The sequence below is a fragment of the Sceloporus undulatus genome, chromosome 1, assembly GCF_019175285.1.
Source record: "Sceloporus undulatus isolate JIND9_A2432 ecotype Alabama chromosome 1, SceUnd_v1.1, whole genome shotgun sequence".
Classification (NCBI taxonomy): domain Eukaryota; kingdom Metazoa; phylum Chordata; class Lepidosauria; order Squamata; family Phrynosomatidae; genus Sceloporus; species Sceloporus undulatus.
In genome coordinates, this window is record NC_056522.1 from 4,896,016 (window position 1) to 4,921,879 (window position 25,864).

General features: G+C 42.5%; 1 protein-coding gene across 3 annotated transcripts; it reads right to left on the reverse strand.

Moving 5' to 3' along the window:
- Nucleotides 1–231: 231 nt before the first annotated feature.
- Nucleotides 232–25,864, reverse strand: DNAJC27 (DnaJ heat shock protein family (Hsp40) member C27). 3 transcript variants are annotated; one of them, XM_042442268.1, is made up of 8 exons: nt 25,665–25,864; nt 23,979–24,061; nt 21,249–21,318; nt 9,813–9,977; nt 9,509–9,631; nt 6,365–6,525; nt 5,212–5,374; nt 232–1,822 (listed from the first exon to the last, which is right to left on the reverse strand). In XM_042442268.1, the coding sequence occupies exons 1-7, from the start codon at nt 25,740–25,742 to the stop codon at nt 5,242–5,244; spliced, it is 813 nt and encodes a 270-aa protein (XP_042298202.1). In that variant the 5' UTR covers nt 25,743–25,864; the 3' UTR covers nt 232–1,822; nt 5,212–5,241. The 3 variants fall into 3 exon arrangements, with proteins under 3 accessions (XP_042298202.1, XP_042298212.1, XP_042298195.1); XM_042442278.1 differs by having other exon boundaries at nt 232–5,374; nt 25,674–25,864; XM_042442261.1 differs by having other exon boundaries at nt 232–5,374.

A 25,864-nucleotide genomic window follows, 5' to 3' on the forward strand; every position in this document is an offset into this window, starting at 1 on the left:
TTAACTGCTATGGAATACTGGGATTTGAAACTTTCTTGTGGTGCCAGAGCTAGTGGAAAAGGCTACATTCTAGAACATGAAGAAAAGACCACAGGGATACATCCTCCCTGCTGTTTTGGAAACCACCTGTTATATGGTTAGCATTTTTCCCAGGGAGGTGGGGAGAGTTAAGACTTGAGCTAAAAACAAAGAGCCCAGACAATGAAGAAAGACCACACTGGTTGTCAAGGGAAGTTTATGTAAAGAAAGATTGCATGACATCCAGTGATCCTGACTTGAATGAAGTCACTCAGCAGAGGTTTTTAAAAACTCCAGAATATCCTAGGCATAGTCCAGCTTTGCATTTAATAGACCCCTCCCACCAGCGTCACACCAGTTGAGGCCATAAGGCCAATTGTCTGTGTTTACACCTATTCCATCACTCTCCCAAATGAAGATGTCGACACATGTGCCATGATCACAAAAACAAAAACCAAACCCAAAACCTGTAAATATCTAGGCAAGTGTCTGAGATCCTAGTTACACATTAAATAGCAACAGGTATGCAGGACAGCAAAAACAGCAAGTTTGTTTTAAATCCAATTTAATCTTGTAAAAAAATAATACATAGACTTCCAAAGAACCAAGGTTTTCTATACGTGAACATGCAGATGTCACCATTCCAGCTTTTGTCATCAGCTTTAAACTGATCTACATTATCAACCAGTGTCTAGTATGGGGCATTTTGTGTAAAACTAGTAATTACAAAATAAATACAGTGCATTCAGATCCATACATCACACAAAGAAATGTAGGGAGAAGTCTCTGAACAGTACAAAATTCTTTGGAGAAGGAAAAAAAATCTCTGCCTTTAATGGCTTGGAATTCGACCACCCTGCATTTCCCTTTTTCCTTCTTTCAGAAACAGAACCTTGTCTGGAGGGAACAATTTTGCAGAGAATTATGATCTAAAGGCCTGCAATGCCTGTACCAAGGTTCACTGACGGGTGGGACGTATAAGTGTATTACCCACAGCACCTGTGTTCCTTGTCCCATACAGAATCCCCTTTCCTTCCCATCCAGAACTCAGACTGTGTGACTTTGCAATCAAAATAGCCCTACAAAAAGCAAGATGAGATGGTAGCACCACAAGCAAAGTGGTCACTTCCCATATAAGCTGCTTACCTTATAGAGTGTCAAACCAAGCAGCCGACAAGCAGCTGCCCACGAACATTTTCAAGAGCAGGATCTGACTCAGCTACATCACCTTCACACCACTTAGAGTTCCAATCCTTTTCTGCTGTATTTTGCTTTAGACAAGGGGGGTTGTAACAGAGCAGCTTCATGTTAACACAGCAGGAGTCCTCCATATTATTTGCCCTGCAAATGGAGAGCTGGCTGCACCTTTGGTAGACTTGTGGGAATGAAAATGGAAAGTCTTTTCACCCCAAAAAGGATGTGAAATGACAACTACAGACAATATCTGGTTTAAAAGAAAAACAAAAAAATATTATTTCTATTAGCCTTGGTTGTAATTGCATAACTCAGAGGTGATGGGATATTGCCAGATCTGAAAGAGAAGGGGACAAGAAAATCCACCCAAGGCAACAGTTTTAGGCTTCTGAAAAATAAGTGACACCTTTCCCTTGAAACAGCTGTGTGGTTACAGCTAGCAAGAAGGTCTGCTATTTTCCATGGCAATCTTTCTGACTGTTGAGAAGATCAGGAAGGTTTGTAGATCCCTACATCACATTTAGATTGCAGGCACAAGAGAGCTGGAGTGGAGGTGAAGAGAGAGATGGTGCTGGAAATGGGAACTCAAGAAGTCAACTGGAGGTAGCACCTATGGGCACAAGAGGGCATGGGAAGGAGGCAATAATGCAACACAAAACAAAAGGCAGGAAAGTGCAATTGCAATATACAGCCAACCCACAAACCCATGGGATTTTACATTACAAGGCATTCACAGTGGTCAGTAAATTGAACATTGCTTTCAAAGGGGGGTGTCTAGAACTGAGGGAGCACTACTGAGTATTTGCAAGCCTCTACAAGCATACAAACCTCTGCCCAAGGCTTAAAGTGCACATGTGGATCAATGTATACTTATCTATATATACACATATTGCAGGCCAGAGCTTCATTTTTTGGCTGGAGGGAGGCAAATCTCTCCCTACCTCAGTTCACCACAAAGGAAACTACTGCTGCTGCAAACTAGCAAGACACATCCAACGTGGCTCATCCTTGTCTGTTTTGAAAGTGCTTCCTTCTCCCTTGCCTTAGAAAGCAAGGCTGCAGAAAGAGGATCTTTGGACCTCTTCTAATTGAAACATTTTAGTGCCTACATACAATTATTTTCTGAATGTAACAGAGTCTTCATATGCCAGGACTCCACATGTTTCCTAAGTAGTGAGATGAAGAGATGGCAATAACGGGGTAGTCCTGTCTCCAAAGGAGTGCCATTTCCATCCCCTCCTGCTGCACACACAGTTGCCAGACCTTCTGCTACTCCACACCAAACTGTTTTTTCAGCAACCAGAGGGCAGGTTAATCAAGGGAGACTGCCAGTTACCACAAAGGATTGGGAGGGGTGCCCCATGTTCGTATTCCACTTAGTTCATTTGTCACACTGCTTTCAGAGAAGATCCAGGGTAGTGGGGGCCAGCTTTGAAGGAAGTCACCTTGCAGTGAACAGAAAGCTTCCTGCAGTTCTGGGAAACATTTCAGAAGTAGCACTCTGTTGATTTACAACTTTCAGGCAACAAACAAACAAACAAAAATCCATGAAATACTTTATCAGGCCCAAAGAAAGTCTCCTGCCATTTTAAAACCAAATCATGAAATCAAGAAGCAGCCCACAAGGCAGGAATACTGAACTCAGAGTGAAGATTCCTTTCCTACAAAGTATGGAAGGCAGGACTGCATTGGAGAGCATCTTTTCTAGTTTGAGGAGTAAACAGACAAGACTGAAAATGGACACAGATTAACTCCCCAATAAATAGAACAGGCAAAATATTTCCAGGAAAGGCCAGAGAAACTCCGTCCACAAAGAAAGGGAATCGTCAATTCAGTGCTCATTTCTTATCCCACAGAGAGGGGTTGCCAATGACTGGGACTAACCAGGGTTGTGATTTCCTTAGGCAGGGACTACCTTCTGAAAAATCCTTCTATTGGCAGAGGAACAAAAGTACAGCTCACAGGAAAGCATAAAACAGGATAAAACCAAGACAGCGCCTAACTGTGACAACTTTTGAGCCAAGGTGGTCATCACCAGAAATACAATCTTCCAAAACAAAAACTTCAGGGAATACTCCTTTAGAGGTTCGAGGAGAAAATGCCACAAGGATAGCAGAGAGAACTGTCTCTGTCAGGAGCGAAAGCTGCCCTACCAGCTCCCAAGCTTTCCCTGGTGCCAGAAAGTTTTTACTACCATCATCCCACTTCCAGCTACACACCACTGTCAAGTGTACTATAACAAAATAATGTCCTGTTTACACCAGTACAGTGCACCAACAGGATTCTGGTATTATGGTTTAGTTCCCAAGCTGTACATGAGTGGATTAGTACTGCATGGTCATTGATGTAGTTCTGACCCACCTAATTATATACTTTTGTTCTTGGTCCCTCTATCATTGATTTGGACTAGGCATGTCAATGGTGACATGCTGCTTCCTCGCTCCATGGAGGATGGTTGGAGTTTCACATGTGGGCCCTGGACTTAAGATCAGGGACCTACCACATGTATGCTGCATACAGGAGTGGAGTAGACTGCAAGGTCAGAAGAAAGAGAAGGGAATTTACAGAGGGGAGAGGGATAGAGTAGCTGGCTGAATGAGAAGTAAAGAAAGGAATGGGGAAGGAAAAGGCTCTGTCCCTGCATGAGTGGGTGCATATGTACATCTACATAGTGTGATACAATTCTACAGACGGCAGAAGCATGGAGAAAATATTGGCCTGAGATTCATGATGCTTCAAGCTCTAGCTCTCAGGTTATCCATAGCCAATATTTTCTAGGGAATCCATTTTGCTGGCAAAATAACTGTTGGATGTAATGTCTCAAGAGGCCATTAAAACTCTTAATGAATATTAATTAGGCAGAGCACTAAGGAAAAACAGCTCCTTCTAAAGGTGAACCTTTCTTCCATTCCTTTTAAGAACAGGCAAACCTTTGGGGAAGCACTGGACGACATTCTGTTGGAGAGCAAAAGGAAAAAAAAGAAGCCTTGCTATCAGCAAACTAAGCACAGGAAAAGCACTCTGCCTAACTAATATTCATTCCTGCCTCCTGGAGCAAATGTGAGTCCTCCTCCACTATAGGAAAATATAATTCTTGCCTGCCCTGATTCAAATGCTCCTTGAATTAAACATGAATTAGTTTGCTTGTTTGTTTGTTTGTTTGTTTTTTGCTTTTTGGGGGGGCTGCTGGTCTGCATTGGCAACTGTTTTGCAAGTAAACTAGGAAATTACCCCCTACACCCTGTGTGGGAAGACCAAGAAGCCTAAACCTTCTCAGCTAATCCCAAAGCAGGATAGGTCACATCAAAAGTACTAAACCAGTTGGATTCAAATAGCAACTTATTGACATACTGCTTGATGGGCTGTTGCCTGTCCCAATCATGTGCTGCTCTTGGTGGCTCCCAGTGCCTCAGTCCTAGCTGTCATGTTTTCTTATCCATCTATATGCAGCAAAACAGACCTTAAGAGCCTGGAATGGTAGTTGGCAAATATCACACAACTATGAGAAATGCAGAGGGCACACAGACCCTTTATCAAAGATGTGAACTCAAATGGTAATCTGTATCGAAGTGGCAAATTGCTAGATCTTGGAGTAAGTGGAGGGTAAATCAGACCTGGCTGAACCCAAGCACCAAATTTAGGATAACAAAATACAAGTAATGCTACAGAAGAAAATCTTTCACATACAAAATATTTTAAAGTCAACTCAGTCCAAGGCCAACTTCCCTACAGGAGAAAGAAAAGGACACTATAGTTGCTGCAGTAGTAAGATGGATTTGGGAATCCACATCAGATCAACAGCCGCATAAAGCTGGTTCTAGCAGCACAGGAAACATTTTGAGATGAATGAGAAGCACGCAGCAAGAGGAGGCTGCTTCTAAGAGTTCCTCTCCCTGGGCTTCGTTCCCACGATCCTCGCTTGAAGCAGGAAGTAACTCTTGCTGCCTCCCGCTTGGACAGGAGGGCAGCCCACCCAACAGGGTGGCCTTCATCACCTACTTTTGGGGGAACAAGCTGATTCCACTTTGTTTACTTTATGTTTTTGAGCAAGGCAGTCCGGGCATTGACCACAGCTTTGAAGGCATCCTCACTGCCGGGAGCCATGCATTTGTCTGGGTGGAGGAGCACCGCCAACTTCCGGTAAGCTTTGTTCACTCCATCCCTGGGAGGAGAGCAAAAGAGGCCTTCATCGGGTGTTGCCAACACAAACATAGGCTTAACAAATCAAGAGAGGAAGTCTAGCCCACAGAACCCAAAATGGAGCAGCCTTAATATTAACATTACTTGGTGACATTTATTTATTTAAATATTTATACCCCCATCAATAAATAGATTAAAACAATTTCAAGCAAAAAAAAAAAAGAAGAAGAAGATAAATAAGTATGTTAACAAGTTAAAACCATTTTAAATTATGCACATAAGCATATTTTTTGTAGAACAGTTAGGTTCAAAGGCTTTTCTAACAGCCGTGCTTTTATCTGGTGCCTAAATGAAACCAGTGTTGCCACCAATTGGCAACTGGATTCCACAGCTGAGAAGGCCTCCTCTCACATTCTCAGAGAAGATTACTGACCTTGCTGGTGGAACACAGAGGACCATTACAAAATATTGTGTATACTCTTTTGAACACATCAGCCATCTATCTTTAAGTAAGAAAACATTGTCCTTCATTATTATCCTTTGTCTCTTCCAGAGACATAGAAGAAAGACTCTTCTACAATTACACCCAGAGCTCAGAGGCCCATGGGACATACATCTTCTGCAGTACTTAAACTAAGGATGAAGGCTAGCCACTTCCGTACAGATACACAAATCCCATTCACAGGATGATAGCAGACTAAAACCAAAGGGTTTGATGTACAAGCATCATATAGAAATAATCAGTGTAGCCAATAGGCACGTATTGTCATTGGGGGCAACTAAGGGACATACAAGGAGAGGGAGGTATCTGGCAGGTTTGCTGAAAAGAAAGGTATTATATACCGGCCAACCATCCCATCCAGGAGACAAGCAACTTCCTCTTACTTAAATCACCAGGACCTCCTTCCTTTAACAATTTCTCCCAACCTCCCTCCAAACACAATTCCCTTTTGCTGATGTCTACCTTACAATGAATAGTTCCTGCCTAAGTGCTGGGTGAGTCCTGCAGTACCTTGTGGCCCCTGGCTTGACACCCAGCATGTCCCAGCTATCTTTGCTGCTGCGGATTCTTCGGATGGTGTCTGCTTGCTCTTTGGTGAAACCGACGCTCATGCTGGCCATGGGACGCTTTCCACCATTGTCACACAAATCAACAATGGCTGAATAGAAAGTCTGCAAGCACAAATGAACATTAGCAAATTACTTGCCCACTACTAGCCATCTTTATTTCATTTCCCACACCACAAACTCCAGAAGTGCCTCAGGCCCAGAACCCATGGAACGATTGTACATTGGGCATGCAAGGTTCAGATTCTAGACGGGCCTTTGCACCGCCCTCATCACGTGCTAGGGGTTGTCCGAGGACCTAGAGTCCATACCGGCCTCACCCCAGCACGTAACGAGGGCGTAAAAATGGCGGCGCCCTATACACACAGGTGCCGCAATTTTTACGTGCTGAACACTTAGTGTCTGCACGTCGCCCTTGCCTTGAGATGTCACGAGTGCACCATTTGCGCACTTGTGCATTGCAAGCACGGAGCGAAAAGAAGCCGCTTTTTGTGGCTTCTTTTTCTGCTGCCGGGAAGCCTCCCCATTTGGAGGCTGAGGCTTCCTGGCAGCGGAAATGGAGGCGGCAGCAGAGTGCCCTTCTTGGGCGCTCTGTAACGTGCCTCAATCTTCCAAGACAAACATCTTCAGCTGTTGCAGAACCACTCCACCTGTCTGAAGCCACATTACTTCCACTCCACCTGCAGCTGTCTTTTCATGTCTCAGAGCAGCAACTGCAGGGCTCTCAGGTATTCTTCTACTCTGTGAAGTGTTCAGCATATGGAAGTGGCCATTACATTTCAACAGTCATTAAATTTTATTTTACTGAGCAGTGGACTTTTTGTTCCCTCTTTTTTCTTCATGCTCCATGCTCTGTCTCAATAGCCACTTAGCAATCCTACCAACACAATGGGGCCAGATCTCTTCACCCTCCCCCATTGAAGTCCCTCCATCTCTTGCTTCTGCTGCCACCAACAGTTTCCTCTCTCTGTTCCAAAAGCCAGCAAAGATGAAGAAAAGGAAAGAACCCATCTCTAGCACCACTCACTCTGGGTTACTTATATGGATCTCCCTCATTTTGATGGTTAAGAGCAGATGACATCATTTAAAACTCCCTAAAAACTGATAAATACAAAGCACTGTACAAAAAGTAAAACAACTCTCTGCGGTTTAAAAGTTGGTTTTGATACTTGGGCCGGAGGGCCAGGGGCAACTGGAAGAAAAAAAAACTGAGCTTGAAGGGTACTGGTCCTCCGAAAATAAAACATGGGAAAACAGCAACACATTTCACAAGAAAAATAAAAAAGAGGAAGGAATACTCCCAGGAATTAACAAGAGAGGTTTTTTAAAGTCCACCATGCTATTTGGAGTAAGCAATTTCATTTTTACCAAAACTGTCCTTACATAACTCTTTTACACTGTGACGTTTAATTTTTACATTTGTACACAGCTTTCCCCATGTAGCATAAGGTAGCATATATGATTGCTCATTTGACCCTCATAACAAGAGAGTATTTCCAATTTCTAAGTAAAAGTTAAGCAGTGAAGAAATCTGGCAAGGGAAAAAATAACTCATTTGAAACCTGGGAGTTGGAGGAGAGTTCTACAGATATTATGGACTGTAAAAAACATATAAATGGATTCAAAAGTGCAATCAAGGAAGCTGCAACCTTGAATCTGCAAGACCTGAGCAAAACTATTAAGGGTCTCTTGGTGGTCTCTTATCCACAAGGTCACCCTAAGTCAAAGCCAACTTGACTAGACATAAGAAGATCTTGGGTGGCCCAAGGTCTTCCAGTAAGATCCATAACTCACCGGAGGAGTGGAACCCAAGTTCCCTGATAATGTCAGATTAAGATTCCAGTCCGCACCCAGCCATGAAGTTCACAGGATAACCTTGGCCCACACACTGTCTTTTAGCTTCTGCAACCCAACTATTACAGCATACTGGCTCTCTGTGATGATTCTTTCGTGATCACAATATCTAAATCTATAAAAGATCCTTGTGAGTTCAGATCACCTACTCACTGAAAAGGCTGCCCACTGCATCTCTGCATCAATGAATGGTTTCACTTAGCGCTCTCCTGCAGTTTCAAATGAAGTCAACGGAGGATTAATTGGAACATTCAGTCATACCCATCATAGATGTCTAGTACAGTGGTACCCCGGGATACGAATGCGCCGCCTTACGAAATTTCCGGGTTATGAAAAAAATCCATTCAAAAAAACTGTTCCGGGTTACGAACGTTTTTCCGGGTTACGAAAAAATTTTTGGTGCTTTTCGGCGCTATTTCACACGAAATCGCGGCTTTTCCCCATTAGCGCCTATGGGTTTTCGGCTTGCGAAGGCTTTTCGGGTTACGAAAGCGGCGGCGGAACGAATTAATTTCGTAACCCGAGGTACCACTGTACATTTTCCTTTCCTTTCAAAAGGCTGCCAACAGCCTCTCTAAATAAATCCTTCCATGGAAGTCAATGGTAACTCATCCAGAGATACAGGAGACAGGACCATTTTTACTCCTACCACTTCCAAAGATTTACTTCTGGAATGTGTATGACTGAAGAGAACAGCCAATTCAGAAAAATGTATGGATTAGTTATGAGCACTCGTTCTAAAACTTATGGATGTGAGACACACAGGGAATAAGCCAGAATCTGAAAGACATCATTCAAAATGCTGGCAAATCATAATGCCTCACTGGTTTAACAACTTAAAAAAAAAATCAAAATACAGATCCTTTTTTAAAAAAATGCCAAGTACACACCAAATCCTGATTCACATTCTGAACTAGAGCATTACTCCTCAATAAAAGTAATATGATTCATAACACATCCAATCATTATGAGCCAGGAAAATTCATGTTCTGAGCCAGGTACCTACAAAACTGCACGAACATCAAGGATACATGCCATTGTCATTCAAATTTTCAGCTTGCAGCTGAATTAAACTTTGCCTCCCTAACTTCCAGGCATGGGCAAATATGCAGCATCACTCATTCAGAAGCTAAAGGGCACCTTCCCAGAGTTATCACTAATGGGGGCTTACAGGGCACTGGGTGCCAAAGACAAGGATGGTGCAATGCTGCATTGTTTTGCATAGCATTTTTACCTGGAACATCTCATTGATTCCCTCGCCTGTCTGTGCTGAGGTCTCAAAATAAAGGAAGCCTCTGCTTTCTGACCACAGCCGGCCTTCACTTTCATCCACGCACCGGAGCTTTGTACAGTCAATCTGAAATGGAAATGGGAGAAAAACATGATCTAGGACAATCCATTACTTTTGGCTTCCCTGGCTCCCTTTAAAAAAGCCAATACTTCACATACCATTGAACTCCCTAAATCATACTGCTCTATGATCTAGGGTTACAAACAAGGGAATGCTTACATCTTACTTGCCTCTTAGAAATGGTTACCTTGTTGGCACAAACCACAAAGACAATGTTCTCCATGTTGCCATGTGGTCCAAGTTCCTGCTTCATCTCAGCAAGCCATGCATCAAGGGCATCAAATGATTCCTTCTGCCCAACATCATATACTAGGATTACACCTTGGGTGTCTTTGTAGAATTCATTGCGGACCTAAACAGAGCACAGAAACAAAGTAGTGGATGTTATGGAACAAGAGGGGGAAAGAGTGACCACAGCTACCATCAATCAATAGTGTGGGAGCTTGGAATTTATGGATCAATTGTACACCAATGCACAATTGATCTATCAAGACTAGCGGAGGTACACAAATGCAGCTGGTGCAGGAGCCACTAGCAACATTCTCACCTGTATTACATCAAGAGATACAAGTAGGCCTGTCCAGTATGATCCCAGCCAACACTGTTCCAGCTCAAAATAGAATTTGCACCAGCATGGGTTTAATAAACAAAGACGCCCTTTCCAAAGTTAAAAGCAGAAAAAAGGTGATGGTGTTATGCTTCCCTTGCTGTTTGGAATATATTTCATATTTATCCTGTACAAAGTTACAGGAGAGAAGTTCTACTGTAATTGTAAGATGGTCAGCTAAGTACTCCAAAGTCGACATGTTATGACATGGCAACTGCACTCAAATACTAATAAAGGAACTGTTTTACATTGCATTTATGATGTGTTAAAACATGACAATGAACAGCTCAATAACTGAACCTGCTGCATGCTAGAAGACAGGCTACTTCTACTACCATGAAGACTGGTAGCCTATAGGCAAATTAGCCAAAGTCTTCAAAATCTATTTAACAGGATTATGGGGCAGGTCTTGGTGAACAATATGTTAATTTATTCTAATACATGCATACTTTATTTAACAAAGTCTCTGACAAAGAAGCTCCTTTTGACAAAGTCTTTTTATACTGAAGGTGCCTGGGGCTAGATTATCCTCCACTACACGGAGGACATTTTCCACTGCTGCCCCAGCCCTTTGGAATACGCTGCCCACTGAGCTCCGCTCGACTACCACCCTGGCCCAATTCAGGAAGGACTTGAAAACCTTCCTGTTCCAACAGGCATTCCCCGATTAAAATCCTGTGGGCCTCCCTCCTCTTCCGTGGCCAAGAGGTTGGGCTAAGGGGCTTTTAGCCTGTTATTTTTTTATTGATTGTATGGTCTGCTTTGATGTGTTTGTATTTTATATTGTTTTATCGTACTGTTGTTTTAACCCATGTTGTAAGCCGCCCTGATCGTAGGAAGGAGCGGGATATAAATAAAAACTTTATTTTTATTATTTTATTTATTATACCCACCAAGCCCCCTCATTCTCTGTTTAGCTGCAAGTTTTTCAGTAGCTTCAACATTAAGATCATGAAGGAAGCCTAGACTTTTGATGTCAGGTTACAGCATTATGTCTGTAGTAAACAATATAATAAAACTTGAGTTGGAAAAGAATGGAATTCTTACTACAGTGGTACCTCGGGATACGAAATACCCAGGTTACGAAATTTTCGGGATACAAAAAAATCCCATAGGGAATCATTGTTCCGGGTTACGAATGTTTTTTCGGGTTACGAAAAAACTTTTGGTGCTTTTTTCGGCTTTTTCGCACGGAATCGCGGCTTTTCCCCATTAGCGCCTATGGCAATTCGGCTTACGAAGGCTTTTCGGGTTACGAAAGCGGCCGCGTTACGAATTAATTTCGTAACCCGAGGCACCACTGTATAGCCAATCCTACTGTAGCTGTTTATACCAGCCTACAACAGGCAAGGTAAAAAGTAGTTAATCCAAGAATCTCTCACTGAGCTTGGAGGAACAGCAAAACAGAGACAAAAGGGGACAGCAAATAAACTTCCCGCACTAGCTACTCCCAGCCTGTTGAAAAAATATAGATCTATATATCTAGCCAACAATTGGAAAGTGTAAGAAAAGCAGAGGCTGGTGAAAGAAAAGGTCATCTACAGATGCATTTTAGAAGAAGCTTTAAAGCAGACTCTAGCAGGTTTCTTATGTTTTTGTTTACCTGTGCAAGATATGCCTGATCTGGTTGTTTCATTTCACATATGCATGCTATTAGCTTAAGATAAAATTATTATTAACCTTTATTTATAAAGCGCTATAAATTTACACAGCGCTGTACATACAATCTTTTTAATTGGAGGGTTCCCTGCCCTCAGGCTTACCATCTAAAAAGACAGGACACAAAAGGAGAAGGGAGTGGTGGTGGGGAAGGGGATGAGGGCCAGCGGTTCTTCTCTACCTCCGAGGCCTGGATCAGGGGAGATAGACTAGAACAGGGGTAGGCAACCTGCGGCCCGCGGGCCAGATGCAGCCCGGCAAGGCCTTGGGACCGGCCCCAGCCTGGTCTTGCCGCCGATTGCTGCCGGAGCCTTTTCCCTCTCGCGTGAGGGTGTGGGGCCTTTGGCCTATCAGGAGGAGGCGGGCAAGGGGGGCAATTGTCTATAGAAGCCTCCAAAACATGCATTTATATTAACATTTTTTTAAAAAGTGTCCTCCATTTGAAAAGTTTGTCCTACATTTCCCCCGGTGTATTTATTTATTTAATATTTTTAAAAATTATTTAATTATTTATTTTTTTGGCTTAGGCCCCCCAGTTGTCTGAGGGACAGCAACCCGGCCCCCGGCTCAAAAAGGTTGCCTACCCCTGGACTAGAGGGAGGGCTTGGCTTCTTAATGGATGGTTAATCTTCTTCCAGGGAGGTCTGCTGGAGCTAGCCTGCCTCTCTAGTAGGATAATACATATAAAATACATAGCAATACAGGAAATGTTTCAATAAAACAGGCACCAAAAGAACATCAAATAGCAAGTGACAATTATGCAATGCCTGGAAACGCTTCTCTGAACAGGATGGTCTTCAACTCCGTTTTGAAGCTGGTTAAAGAAGTGATGGCTCTTGCTCGCGGGGGAAGAAGGTTCCAGGAGTGAGAGGCAGCGAGTGAAAAGGGGCAAATCCGGGATGGGGCAGAGGAAATCCTGGGATGAGACAGCCGACCTTGACTACCAGAACGGAGGGTCCGAGTGGGAAGGTGAGGAGAAATAAGGTCTGATAAGTAAGGAGGGGCCAGCCCATGGAGGGCTTTAAATGTCGACAGCAGGAGCTTGTACTGAATACGGAAAGGGAGGGGGAGCCAGTGAAAGGATGCCAATGCAGGAGAGATGTGGTCAGAGCAGTGGGCAGATGTGATAATGCATGCAGCTGAGTGCTGGACAGAAATTAAAGGACAGAGGTGAGAAAGAGGAAGCCCAGCCAGGAGGACGTTACAGTAATCAAGTCGTGAGACCACTAGGGCATGGACCAGGATCTTGGCAGTAGAGGCGGAGATATATGGTCGGATTTTGGCAATATTGTACAAAAAGAATCTACAAGCCTTGGCGGTGGTCTGGATCTGAGGGATACATGACAGAGAAGAATCAAAGATAAAACCAAGACTGCAGGCTTGCTGGACTGGTTGAATAGAAATGTTGTCCACAGAGACAGAAAAGGAGTCTTGAAGGGTGGACTTAGGAGGAAAGACAAGAAGCTCCGTCTTGGACATGTTGAGCTTCAAACGCCGATGGCGCATCCACTGCGAGACAGCTGTGAGACATGATGAAACTTGCTATTCAAGCCTTGGAGAAAGGTCGGGGTGGAAAAATACAACTGGGTGTCATCGGCATACAGATGGTAGGAAAAACCAAAAGAGCGAATGAGTTTACCTAAGGACAATGTGTAGAAAGAAAACAGAAGGGGACCCAGAACAGAGCCCTGGGGAACTCCAACAGATAAGGGAACAGAGGTCGAAGTCTGACCACCTGTGATCACTGCAAACGATCTGTCTGACAAATAAGATCTAAACCAGTCGAGAACACAGTCTGAGAACCCAAGGTCAGAGAGTATGTCAACTAGGAGACAGTGATCAACGGTGTCAAAGGCTGCAGACAAATCAAGAAGGATGAGAACAGAGTAAAGGCCATTAGCCTTGGCCTGTAAAAGGTCATTCGAGATCTTAGTGAGAGCTGTCTCTGTAGAATGCCTTGGGCGGAAACCAGACTGAAAGGGATCGAGGATGGAGTTGGCTTCAAGAAACTCAAGACAGCGCGAATAAACAACCCGTTCCAAAACTTTAAAAAGAAAGGGAAGAAGAGAAATCGGATGATAGCCAGACAAAGAGGAGGGGTCAAGAGAAGGTTTTTTCAGAATTGGGGAAATGAGAGCATGTTTGAAGTCCGACGGGAAGGAGCCTGTAGAGAGAGAGAGATTGAAGATATGGAGAAGCAAGGGCAGAAAAGAGGGAGCTATGGAAATTAGAAGACGAGTAGGAATTGGATCAAGAGAACAGGTTGCAGGTTTGCAAGAGTTCAGAAGTGTAGCGAGTCATCCAAAGAAGCAGAGGGAAACGCAGAAAATTTTTTAGGCGAGGGCAAAAGAAGATTATGAGCAGAAGAAGAATCGGGACTATCTCAGAGTGAATAGTGGTAATCTTTGAGATGAAATAGTTAGCAAAGTCATTAGGAGAGAATGATGAAGAGACAGGAGGAGAGGGAGGTTTAAGCAAAGTGTTGAAGGTGGAGAACAAGCGCTGTGGGTGCCTCTCATTGGCAGAGATCAATGATTTGTAATAATTTTGTTTTGCCATAGAGAGGGCGCATGAGAGAGAAGAAAGAATAAATTTGTAATGAATAAAATCAGCCCACTCTTTGGACTTTCTCCAAAGACAGTCGGCTGCTCTAGAGCAGGACCAGAGAAACTTGATAATGGGGGTAAGCCAGGGCTGAGGCCTAGTCTTAGAGGAAGAAGTGCGTACAGAGATGGGGCAAAGCGGTCAAGAGTCGAGGAAAGAGTGGAGTTAAATAAAGACATTGCTGAGTCAGCAGAATCCTCAAGATTTAGGGAAGAGAGAGATGAATCCAGGGTCTGACCAAGATGGTTAGAGTTAACAGATTGAAGATCACAAAAATAGCGTTGAACAGTGTGACGAAGAGGTGGCGTATAAGTGAGAGCAAAGGAGATTAAGTGATGGTCAGATAGTGGAAAGTCCTTGTTTTCTTTTAGGAAATGTTGAAACATTTCCTAAAAGAAAACAAGGACAAAGAGATCCAGATATCAACGGTATGGGATGCAGGTAAAGCCGTGATTAGAGGTTTCTTTACACAATGGAATATAAGAATCCAAAGGGAGAAAAAACAAAAGGTAATGAAACTAAACAAGCTGCTTAAGGACAAGGAACAGGATCTACAGAAATTTCCAAGAGATAAGAAAACTCAAAGGGAAATAAAACTGATACAGAAGCAATTGGATCTAGAAGCAACAGATGAATTAAACAAAAGACTTAGACTAACCAAACAAAAATCTTTTGAACATGCAAATAAAACGGGGAAATGGTTAGCCCACAAATTAAAAAAAGAAAAGGAAAAAAAAGCTATTAATAAGATCAACTCAGGTAAAGGAATTGTAACTCAACAAGATGAAATTAAAGAAGTTTTTGTTAATTTCTATCAAGATCTTTACAATGACAAGCAAACAGACGAAGAAGCAGTTAGAGATTACATAGCTTTGTCAAATATAGAGAGGCTAACGGAAGCCCACAAGACACAATTGAATCAGCCAATATCCATACAAGAGGTTTGGGATGCAATCGACTCCAGTAAATTAGGTAAATCACCAGGGAACGATGGACTAACAGCAAAATTTTACAAAACTTTTAAATTTGAATTAGGGGGCATCCTGCAGGAAATTATGAATAAAGCATTGGATGAAACAATACCTAAATCCTGGAAAGAAGCAGAAATAATCATGTTACCCAAGGAGGGGAAAGATACTCTAGAACCAATCAATTACCGTCCAATTTCATTATTAAATAATGATTATAAAATTTTCGCTACAATCTTAGCAAATCGATTAAAATCTTGTCTTAAAGATCTTATTGATAAGGACCAAAGGGGCTTCCTACCACAGAGATTTATGAGAGACAATTCCAGAATCTTATTGAACATTTTGGAATATTATGAACGCCATAATGATAAGCAGTTAGGCTTAATGTTTATCGACCTAGAAAAAGCTTTTGATTCGGTCAACTGGCAAACTCTCCTAGAAGTCCTGAAAAAAATTCAAATTGGCCCAAATTTTACGAATTGGATAACTAAAATATACCAAGACCAAAAAGCCCAAATTAGGATAAATGGTGAAAAAACAAAATTTATTAATATAAAAAGAGGTACAAGGCAGGGATGTCCGCTCTCTCCTCTCCTATTCCTATTAATCATGGAACTGTTAATAAAAGAAATTAAATTTAATGATCAAATACAGTGGTACCCCGGGATACGAATTGATCGCGTTACGAAATTTCCGGGGTACGAAAAAGTTAGCTTGGAAAAAACTGTTCCGGGTAACGAAAGATTTTTCGGGTTACGAAATTTTTTTCGGTGTGTTTCGGCGCTTTTTGGCACGAAATTTAAAAGCGAAGCGCGGCTAGCGGCTTTCCAGCGCTAGCGGAAAGCCTTTTTTCGGGTTGCGAAATCTTTCGGGTTATGAATGGCGCCGCGGAACGAATTAAATTCGTAACCCGGGGTACCACTGTAAAGGGAACAAAAAACAAGAATCAAAGATACAAAACTAGAGCCTTTGCGGACGATATGATCCTTTTTCTGGAAGAGCCAGCAGAAAGTATAGAAACAATTATGGAAATTTTAGACAAATTCGGCATAATGACAGGATGCAAAATTAACAGATCAAAATCAGTATTTTTAACAAAGAATATGAGAGAGAGCGAACAAAAATATCTAGAACAAAAATCCGGCATTAAAATTGAGAAAAAAGTGAAATATTTAGGACTCCAAATTTCTGATAAAATAAACTGTCTCTATGAAATCAATTACAAAAAGGTTTGGGCCAAGATAAAACAAGACCTTATAAAATGGAATAAAATTAAGTCTTTCTATAACAGGAAGAATAGCATGTATTAAAATGATGGTACTACCCCAGCTTCTATTTCTATTCCAAATGCTCCCTATTATCACACCAGAGAAACCCTTAGGGATTGGGACAAAGATTTGTCTCAATTCATTTGGAAGGGTAGAAAACCTAGAATTAAATACAAATATCTGCAAGACTTGAAAGATAGAGGAGGTTTAGCCCTACCAAATTTGAAATTATACTTCGAAGCCTGTGCCCTCATGTGGATTAAGGATTGGCTAATGTTGGATAACCCAAACCTATTGGAAATAGAAGGTGATGGAAACAATTATGGCTGGCATGCTTATTTAATCTATGAAAAAGACAAACTAAATAAATCATTTAAAAAACATTGTATTAGAAAGGCACTCATTAAAATCTGGAATAAATATAAACGTAGGATATTTCAAGATATTGAAGGTTGGGTCTCACCACAGGAAGCTTTTTATAGGAGGGAAAAGATAGCAGATGGGAATTGGTTTAGATATAGAGATATATTAGTAAAGGAGGGGAATCAAACATCTTTAAAACCAAGAGAACAACTTAACAAAGAGGGCTGGGGATTTGATTGGCTAGCATATAATCAAATTCTAGCAAGATACAAAGAGGATACTAAAGAACATAATGTAGTATCAGCACAGGGCAATTCTGAATTAGGGAAACTTTTACTGGAGAGCAACTCGAAATTAATTGGGAAAATTTACAAGATTTTGCTGTCTTTTGAGCTTGAACAAGAAACAGTGAAAGAAAATATGATTAAGTGGGCAAAAGCGGTAGGTCACCCAATATCCATGCAACAATGGGAAAACTCTTGGAAAAGTAACTATGAATTTACAGCATCACAAAATTTAAGGGAAAATTACTATAAAATGTTTTACCACTGGTATATGACACCATCTAAAACTGCCAAAATATATAAATTAGATAATAACAAATGTTGGAAATGTAAAAAAGAAATAGGAACCTTTTACCACTGTTGGTGGGGATGTAAGGAGGCCAAGAAATTCTGGAAATTGATAAGTAATTATATTGACCGTATTATGGGGAGGAAAATACAACAGAAACCGGAAACTTTTTTATTAGGCATTATCGATGATAAGATAAAGGGCAGTGAAAAAAAAATCTTGCTTTATTTAATCACATTAGCTAGAGTAACTTTTGCCCCAAAATGGAAGAATTTGAATTGTCCATCTATAGATGATTGGCTAGTAAAACTATATGATGCTATTATGATGGACAGACTAACCCAAGCAATTACTAATAAAGGGAAGATGAATGGATTAAAGTAATTGACTTCTTAGAAACAAACTGGGGAGAGATAGCAGTAACAGTATTCAAATAAAGGGACTCAATAACAGGTGAAAATTGGTTATCGGAAGGGAGATGGGATCCACCAAAAAGGTTAGAACTTCTTTTTTTTTCCGGAAAGTCAATGAGTATGAGAAGTCACTGTAAGTATGCAAGGGCAGAATGTATGATAAGTGTGAAGAAGAGGTGGAATAATAGGAGAATGAATGAGGAAGACAAAGATAGGGTAATAGGAAAGTAGTTGAAGGGATAACTAGGTGCAGAAAGTAAGAGTAGGTAGTTAAGTTAATATAGTTGCAGGACAAGGAAATTAATGAAGGATAGAAAGTTTAGGAAGATGAGGAAAGGAGAAAGAAGAGAAGAAAGGAATAGGAAAGGAAATTAAGATAAGGATAAGATAGGGACTAAGTTGGAAGAGAGAAAATGAAAGGGTTATCGTGGTAGAGAAGGTTTGAGGGATTTGCAGGTAGGATATTCGTTACATTGTATTAATCAACATTAGTTTGTGTTTCTAATACCTGACTTATGTAGGATGAAGCTGAGTGCATGTGTTTGTATTTGTGTATGTTAAAATGTTTGTATCTGTGTATGTCAAGTGCTTTTTTTTAAATAATAAAATTAAAAAAAAAAAAAAAGATAGTGGAAAGTCGAGTGCCAGGTAGTCAGAAATGGCACAGTTTGCAGCAAGAATTTTCTCTATGTCTCCGACTGATGCAGTGACTGAGGATGGCGTCTCTCCTCTCGTGGCCTGTCTGGAGTCAGTAATGGGCTGGATGAGGGAAAACCGACTCAAGCTGAATCCAGAGAAAACGGAGGTACTTGTGATAGGTTCCCCTGGTCCAGGAATGGCGGTAGTTCCACCTGTCCTGAACGGGGTCACGCTCCCTGTGAAGGACTCTGTGCGCAGTCTGGGGGTGCTTCTTGACTCGTCGCTTCACCTGACTGCTCAGGTGAATGTGACGGTCAAGAACACCTGTTATCAGCTTCGGCTCATTCACCAGCTGCGCCCATACCTGGCCCAGAGGGACCTTGAAACGGTAGTACATGCTCTGGTAACCTCGAGATTGGATTTCTGCAACGCACTCTACATGGGGCAACCCTTATACCAAACCCGGAAGCTACAAATGGTACAGAATATGGCAGCCAGGCTGGTCACTGGAACTTCCAGGGCCAGCCATATTACACCGATGCTTAAAAACTTGCATTGGCTGCCTATTCGCTTCCGGGCACAATATAAGGTGTTGGTAATGACCTATAAAGCCCTAAATGGCTTGGGCCCAGGATACCTGAAGGATCGCCTCTCCCCGTACATTCCGTCCCGCACCCTCAGAACATCTGGGCAGCAATTACTTAGGGTGCCAGGGGCTAGGTTGACCTCTACCACGAGGAAGACTTTTTCCATCGCCGCCCCGGCCCTTTGGAACACGCTGCCCACAGAGCTCCGCTCGGCCACCTCCCTGGCCCAATTTAGAAAGGACCTAAAAACCTTTCTATTTCAGATGGCATTCCCTGACTAAAGTCCAGTGGGCCTCCCTTCCTCTTCTGTGGCAAAGAGGACTGGCTAACGGGGGGTTTATTCTGTTTTATTTTGCTGCTGTGTAATTGTTTTAACCTGAATGTATATGTTGTGTTTTATTGATATTTGCTGTGAACCGCCCTGATCTATGGAAGGGCGGTATAAAAATAAAAATTTTATTTTATTTTTATTTTATTAACTCGGTCAAGACAGTGACCGAGAGAATGAGTTGAAGAGTTGGAGTGTGGTTGGAGGACAAAAGAAGCTAGGAGAGAGTTAAAGCGAGACGTTGTAGGGTTATTGGAATCGTCAACGTGGATATTAAAGTCGCCTAGGATCAAAGTGGGGACTGAATCTGAAAGAAAGAATGTCAGACATGATTCAAAGTCTGAGAGGAACTGGGTGGCAGAACCAGGAGGGCGATAGATAACTGCAACCCGGAGCTGTAGAGGAGAAAAGAGTCTAATAGGATGAAACTCAAAAGAAGAGAAATGATAGCTGGGGGGAAAAGACAGAACTTGGAACTGGCAGGAGTTAGATAGCAAGATACCAACCCCTCCTCCTCGACCTTCAGGGCGGCTAGTGTGGGTGAAGGAGAGACCACCAAGAGAAAGGGCAGCGGAGGTAGCAGTATCATGGGCTGGGAGCCAGGTTTCTGTGAGAGTGAGGAGATTAAACGATTTGGAGAGAAAAAAGTCATGAATTGCAGCTGCTTTAGGGGCCGCAGAGCGACAGTTCCAGAGGAAAAAGAAGAATGGAAGCAGGGAGACAGGAAGAGGCCAAATGGGGATCAGGTTAGGAGAAATGTGTGGAGCCATGGGAAGGATGGGATTTGCTACCCAGAGATCAACGGGAGAAGGTGTGACAATGGCAGAGACAGGAAAGAAAAAAGAAAGAGGTGTAGCTGGCTCACTTTCTGAGGAGTTAAAGCAGTTTGAGGCTATTGCCAGCTCAGGCCTTCTGAGGAAGAGTCCAATGCAAGCAGGAGGTGGGCCTGAGGAAGCAGAAAGTCTTACTTGCTCTTACTTCCTGTGGAAAAGTCCAATGCAAGCAGGAAAGTCTTTCCAGGCAGCACAGGTCTTTCTTGCCTTTACTTCCTGTGGGGAATTCAGGGACCAGCAGGAGAGGTCTTTGTTTCCAGGCAGCACAGGTCTTTCTTGCCTTTACTTGTATGCTGAAACATGGTGTGGTGTAGAAACCTATGTTTTTCATGTTAATTCTACCTCTGATACCAAAGTTTCTGTTAAAAGAATCAATGCCCAGGAAGACAGCTACTTGGTTCACTGAACGCAAAGGGATCTTGTAGCACCTTTAAGACTAATTGAAAGGAAGAGGCTGGTAGCATTAGCCTTCACATTTATTGTGATTAACTGACATGAACCTATATATTCTCACTTCATTCTACACCCTGGAGCCATCTTGATTTACTGAGCCAGAAACCTTCAGATCTATGTTTTGCTTTCTCATTTATATGTTGTTGTTGTTGTTGTTGTTGTTGTTGTTGTTGTTATTATTATTATTATGCTTTATTTATATAGCGTTGTAGATTTGCACAGCGCTGTACATACAAACAGTAAAACAGATAAGAGCAAATCTGCCCATGGCGTACAATCTAAGAAATAATAGCATACTACATATAAATAATACATAACAATGTACCTCATAGAAGAAAGAGTGTCCAGCCATATCAAAGATATTCACCTTGATTTCTCTGTCCCGGACCTGCACTCTGAAAGGAAGACAGCCATCAGATTCAAGAACAAGCATTCACAGAATCATAGAGCTGGAAGAAATCTCAGGACCATCCAGTCTTCCTTATGCTGAAATGGAATCTCTTTTCCTGTAGCTTGTCCTAGTCTCTAGAGCAGTAGACAACAAGCTTCCTCCATGCTCAACATGACGTCCCTTCAAATATTTAAACAGAGCTATCATGCCCTTACCCTTTTCTTGTCCAGGCTAAACATCCCCAGCTCCCTAAGCCACTCCTCATAGGGCTTTATGGTTTCCAGACCCTTCACCATTTTGGTTGCCTTTCTTTGGACACGCCCCAGCTTCTCAACATCCTTTTTGAAATGTGGCACCCAAAAGTGGATGCAGTATTCCAGATGAGGCCTGTTCAAAGTAGAATACAGAGCTACTGTTACATCCCTCCATCTTCAAAAGAGAATCCCATCAATTATCATCCAGTTAGTCTGACATCAATACCAGGAAAGATTCTAGAGCAGATCATTAAACAGAGAGACTGTGAACATCTAGAAAGCAATGCCATAATCACAAAAAGTCAACATGGGTTTCAAAGAAAGAAGTCATGCCAGACAAATCTGATCTCTATCTTTGATAAAATTACCAGCTTGGTAGATGAAGGGAATGCTGTGGATATAGTATATCTTGATTTCACTAAGGCCTTTGACAAGGTTTCCCATGATATTCTTGCAAACAAGCTTGTAAAATGTGGGCTAGACAAAGTAACTGTTAAATGGATCTGTAATTGGTTGACTGGCCGAACCCAAAGGGTGCTCAGCAATGGCTCTTTTTCATCCTGGAGAGAAGTGACCAGTGGGGTTCCACAGGGCTCTGTCCTGGGCCCAGTGCTATTCAACATCTTTATCAATGACCCGGATGACAGATTTGGGAGCATACTTATCAAATTTGCAGATGACACCAAATTATTAGGAATAGCTAATACTCCAGAGGTCAGGATCAACATTCAGAATGATCTGAATAGACTAGAAAGCTGGGCCAAAGCTAACAAAATTAAATTCAACACAGAGAAATGTAAGATACTGCACCTAGGGCAGAAAAATGAAATGCAGAGATATAGGATGGGTGACACCTGGCTGAATGAAACTACGTGTGAAAGGGATCTAGGAGTCCAAGTAGACCACAAGTTGAACATGAGTGAACAGTGTGATGCGGCAGCTAAAAAGGCCAATGCAATTTTAGGATGCATCAATAAAAGTATAGTGTCTAGATCAAGAGAAGTAATAGTGCCACTGTATTCTGCTCTGGTCAGGCCCCACCTGGAATATTGTGTCCAGTTCTGGGCACCACAATTCAGAAAGGACATTGAGAAACTGGAGCGAGTCCAGAGGAGGGCGACTAAAATGGTGAAAGGTCTGGAAACCATGCCCTATGAGGAATGACGCAGGGAGCTGGGGAGGCTTAGCCTGGAGAAGAGAAGGTTAAGAGGTGATATGATAGCCCTGTTTAAATATTTGAAGGGATGTCATATTGAGGAGGGAACAAGCTTGTTTTCTTCTGCTCCAGAGAACAGAACCTGGAACGATGGATGCAAGCTCCAGGAAAAGGGATTCCTCCTCAACATTAGGAAAAACTTGCTGACAGTAAGGGCTGTTTGACAGTGGAATGCACTCCTTCCTCGGAGTGTGATGGAGTCTCCTTCTTTGGAGGTCTTTAAGCAGAGGCCTGGATGGTCATCTGTCGGGGATGCTTTGATTGAAATTTCCTGCATGGCAGAATGGGGTTGGACTGGATGGCCCTTGCGATCTCTTCCAACTCTACAATTCTATGATTCTAGACACTATACAGTGCTACCTCGGGTTACGAAATTAATTCGTTCCGCCGTTCCGTTCGTAACCTGATAATTTCGCAACCCGAAAAGGCTTTCCGTTAGCGCTGGAAAGCCGCTAGCCGCGCTTTGCGTTTGAATTTCGCGCCGAAATAAATTTCGTAACCCGAAAAAAATATCGTAACCCGGAACAGTTTTTTCCAATCTAACTTTTTCGTATCCCGGAAATTTCGTAACGCGATCATTTCGTATCCCGGGGCACCACTGTACTGTGTGGATGCAGCATACAATTGCATTGGCTTTTTAGCTGCTGCATTACTATGTTGACTTATGTTCAACATGTGGTCTACTAGGACTCCTAGATCCCGTTCACATGTACTGTTGTCCCTCACTCCAAACACTCTTCTCTCTTCTCCAGTTTGACTTTCTGTAACACAAACAGTTGCAAGAAGCATGTCCTGTATACCTAACATAGCTGAATTTTGATGAAGACACTCAGGAACTGATAAAAAGTAAATTACCAGTGAAAAGAGAATAAAAACCAATCATTACATACTGCTATTGACTTTTGCTCCCGCTGCTGGAAGTGCTTGTTTGCATGTATAAAATCCTCTCCCGGTTAGGAGCCCTGCCTCTCTATGTGATGAATTTAATATGTAATGGGAGGTCCACAAATATATTCACAGCAGCTACTTCTGCCAATATCATAGCAGCAAAACAATGAATGATTGCAAGAGCTGAACAAGCTTCCAGTCATTCTTTCTCACAGATACATGCACTGACTCTGTTCTCATCACATCAGACTATTTTCAGGAGCCACTAAATGTAATTGCTGTCTGTTGTGAAAGAAGGGTACTTACTTGGTGACACCATAATCAATGCCGATTGTTGCAAGGTACTTGGGCACAAACCGCTTCTCACAGTAGCGCTTTATAATGCAGCTCTATAAAGCAAAAGAATGGTGAATGTTATCAAATTGGCTCAGCTGTCTATTCAGCCCGCAGGAAGCCGTGTTCTGCAAGGCTAATTACAAGGTACGTCTCTCAAAACGCAGGCTCCCTGTATGTATGCGCAACTGGCAAACTGGATACAAATTAACACAGTTATAATTCTTTGTTTTCAACTCAAAAGTTTAAGTTCCCATTTCAAAAAAGCTGAAATGTACCCCTTTCCCTGAACCCAGATGATGGTTTTGGCAATTTATGATTATTGTTTAAACATATAATTCCACTCAGGATATTACAGAACACAGTTTCATGTGCAAATAGGAAGATGACTTCCCTGAAACAGACAGCAAATGATGCACCGCCAGCCACAATAATGGGAGAAAAGTCCCCAAAACTTGTCTAAGGGCAGCGTTATTAAAAGGTGGCGAGGTCTGTCTTGTTTCCATGAGCTTCCTTCCTGTAGCTTTATGAAAATGTTTTCTAAATCCCAAGAAACAAGAGACAGGCTCAAAACCCTGGAATGTTTTCTTTAAGTGGTTCAGTCAATAATTCTGTATCCTCCTCTTCCTTCTGTCTCCCATTTCCATCAGCAACTGCTAAATGACTCTGTTATCTTGAATGATAAGCCTAAAACCTTTCCTTTTTCTGTATTAAAAACCAAGAATCAAAGCGGAGGAAGGGACCACAAGAACCGTGATCCGACTAACGCAATCCCCGCCAAGCAGGAATACGTATCTAAAGCGCTCCTGCAAGATGTTTAAAGACCCCCAAAGAAGATGTGAAGAATGCCTCTCTGCAAGGCAGTCTCTTCTGTAAAGAAGCCCTTCCCAATACACTTGGCGCTCCAGAGCCACAGATGCTTCATCCATGGATTCAAGCACCCAGGGCTTGGAAATGTTTGTACACACACATACACAAATAATAACAATAACAATCATATCAATAACTCCCCCTCCCTGCGCAGATGAGCCAGGCCTTCAGCTCCTGGGAAGAAACACAGAATGTTGTCATTATTATATTATGATGATGAATTCAGTATGGATTGTTCTAATTTGTGTGCATCTTGTTTGTCCTTTTAAACTGAGATGTGCTTTAACTGATGCCTTTTTAACTGACGTTGCTTGTCCCCAAAGACTGGGGCAGGGAACAACAACCACTAAAAGTTTGTTTGTTTGTTTAGAGTAAATAAAATAAATTGTCCGTTGTTTCTTGGCTCAATGAGTGTGGAGAAGCAGGTAAGAAATGACAACAAAAAGGAAAATGATAACAACAATAACAAGTTGTTGTTGTTATTATCATTATTATTATTATTAGCAGCAACTTCCCCTCAGTGTGTGAGATGCTGAGGCCTGAAGCTCCTGGGAAGAACCAAAGGACAGAACTAGAGATGTCCCAGAAGCCTTTGCGCTTGGCCACTCAACTGAACATGATGATGATGATGATGATGATGATGATGCCCCATTCTACCTCAGGCCCGCTCAACCGCCAATAACGGCCAATTCTAATAGAGGACTCTGATTGGCGGACCTGCTTGTCACTCTCCCTCCTCGGGCCAATCAGACGCCTCTGCGCCTGCCCCGCCCCTTTCCTTCTCCTCACCTTGCCCACCTCCGCGTTGCCCATGGAGATGACTTTGATCCTCAGCGCCTTGCGCGGCTCCTTCCGCTTGGCCTCCATGGCCGCGGCGGGGTTTTGGGGCTCAGGCGGCCCCTGTAGGCCCCTCGCAAAGAACCCCCCGCCGGCCCCTACCGCTCTCCATGGCTCGCTTGGCGCTGGCTCTTCCCGATCTCGCGAGACGC

What these genes read in the sequence shown, in the direction of transcription:
- DNAJC27 (XM_042442268.1), bottom strand. Translation starts at nt 25,742, where the DNA reads ATGGAGGCCAAGCGGAAGGAGCCGCGCAAGGCGCTGAGGATCAAAGTC. An exon ending in ATTGATTATGGTGTCACCAA is followed by an intron (nt 21,319 to 23,978) that starts GTAAGTACCCTT and finishes TCTTCCTTTCAG; the next exon opens with AGTGCAGGTCCGGGACAGAG. An exon ending in GAATCAATGAGATGTTCCAG is followed by an intron (nt 6,526 to 9,508) that starts GTAAAAATGCTA and finishes TTGTGCTTGCAG; the next exon opens with ACTTTCTATTCAGCCATTGT.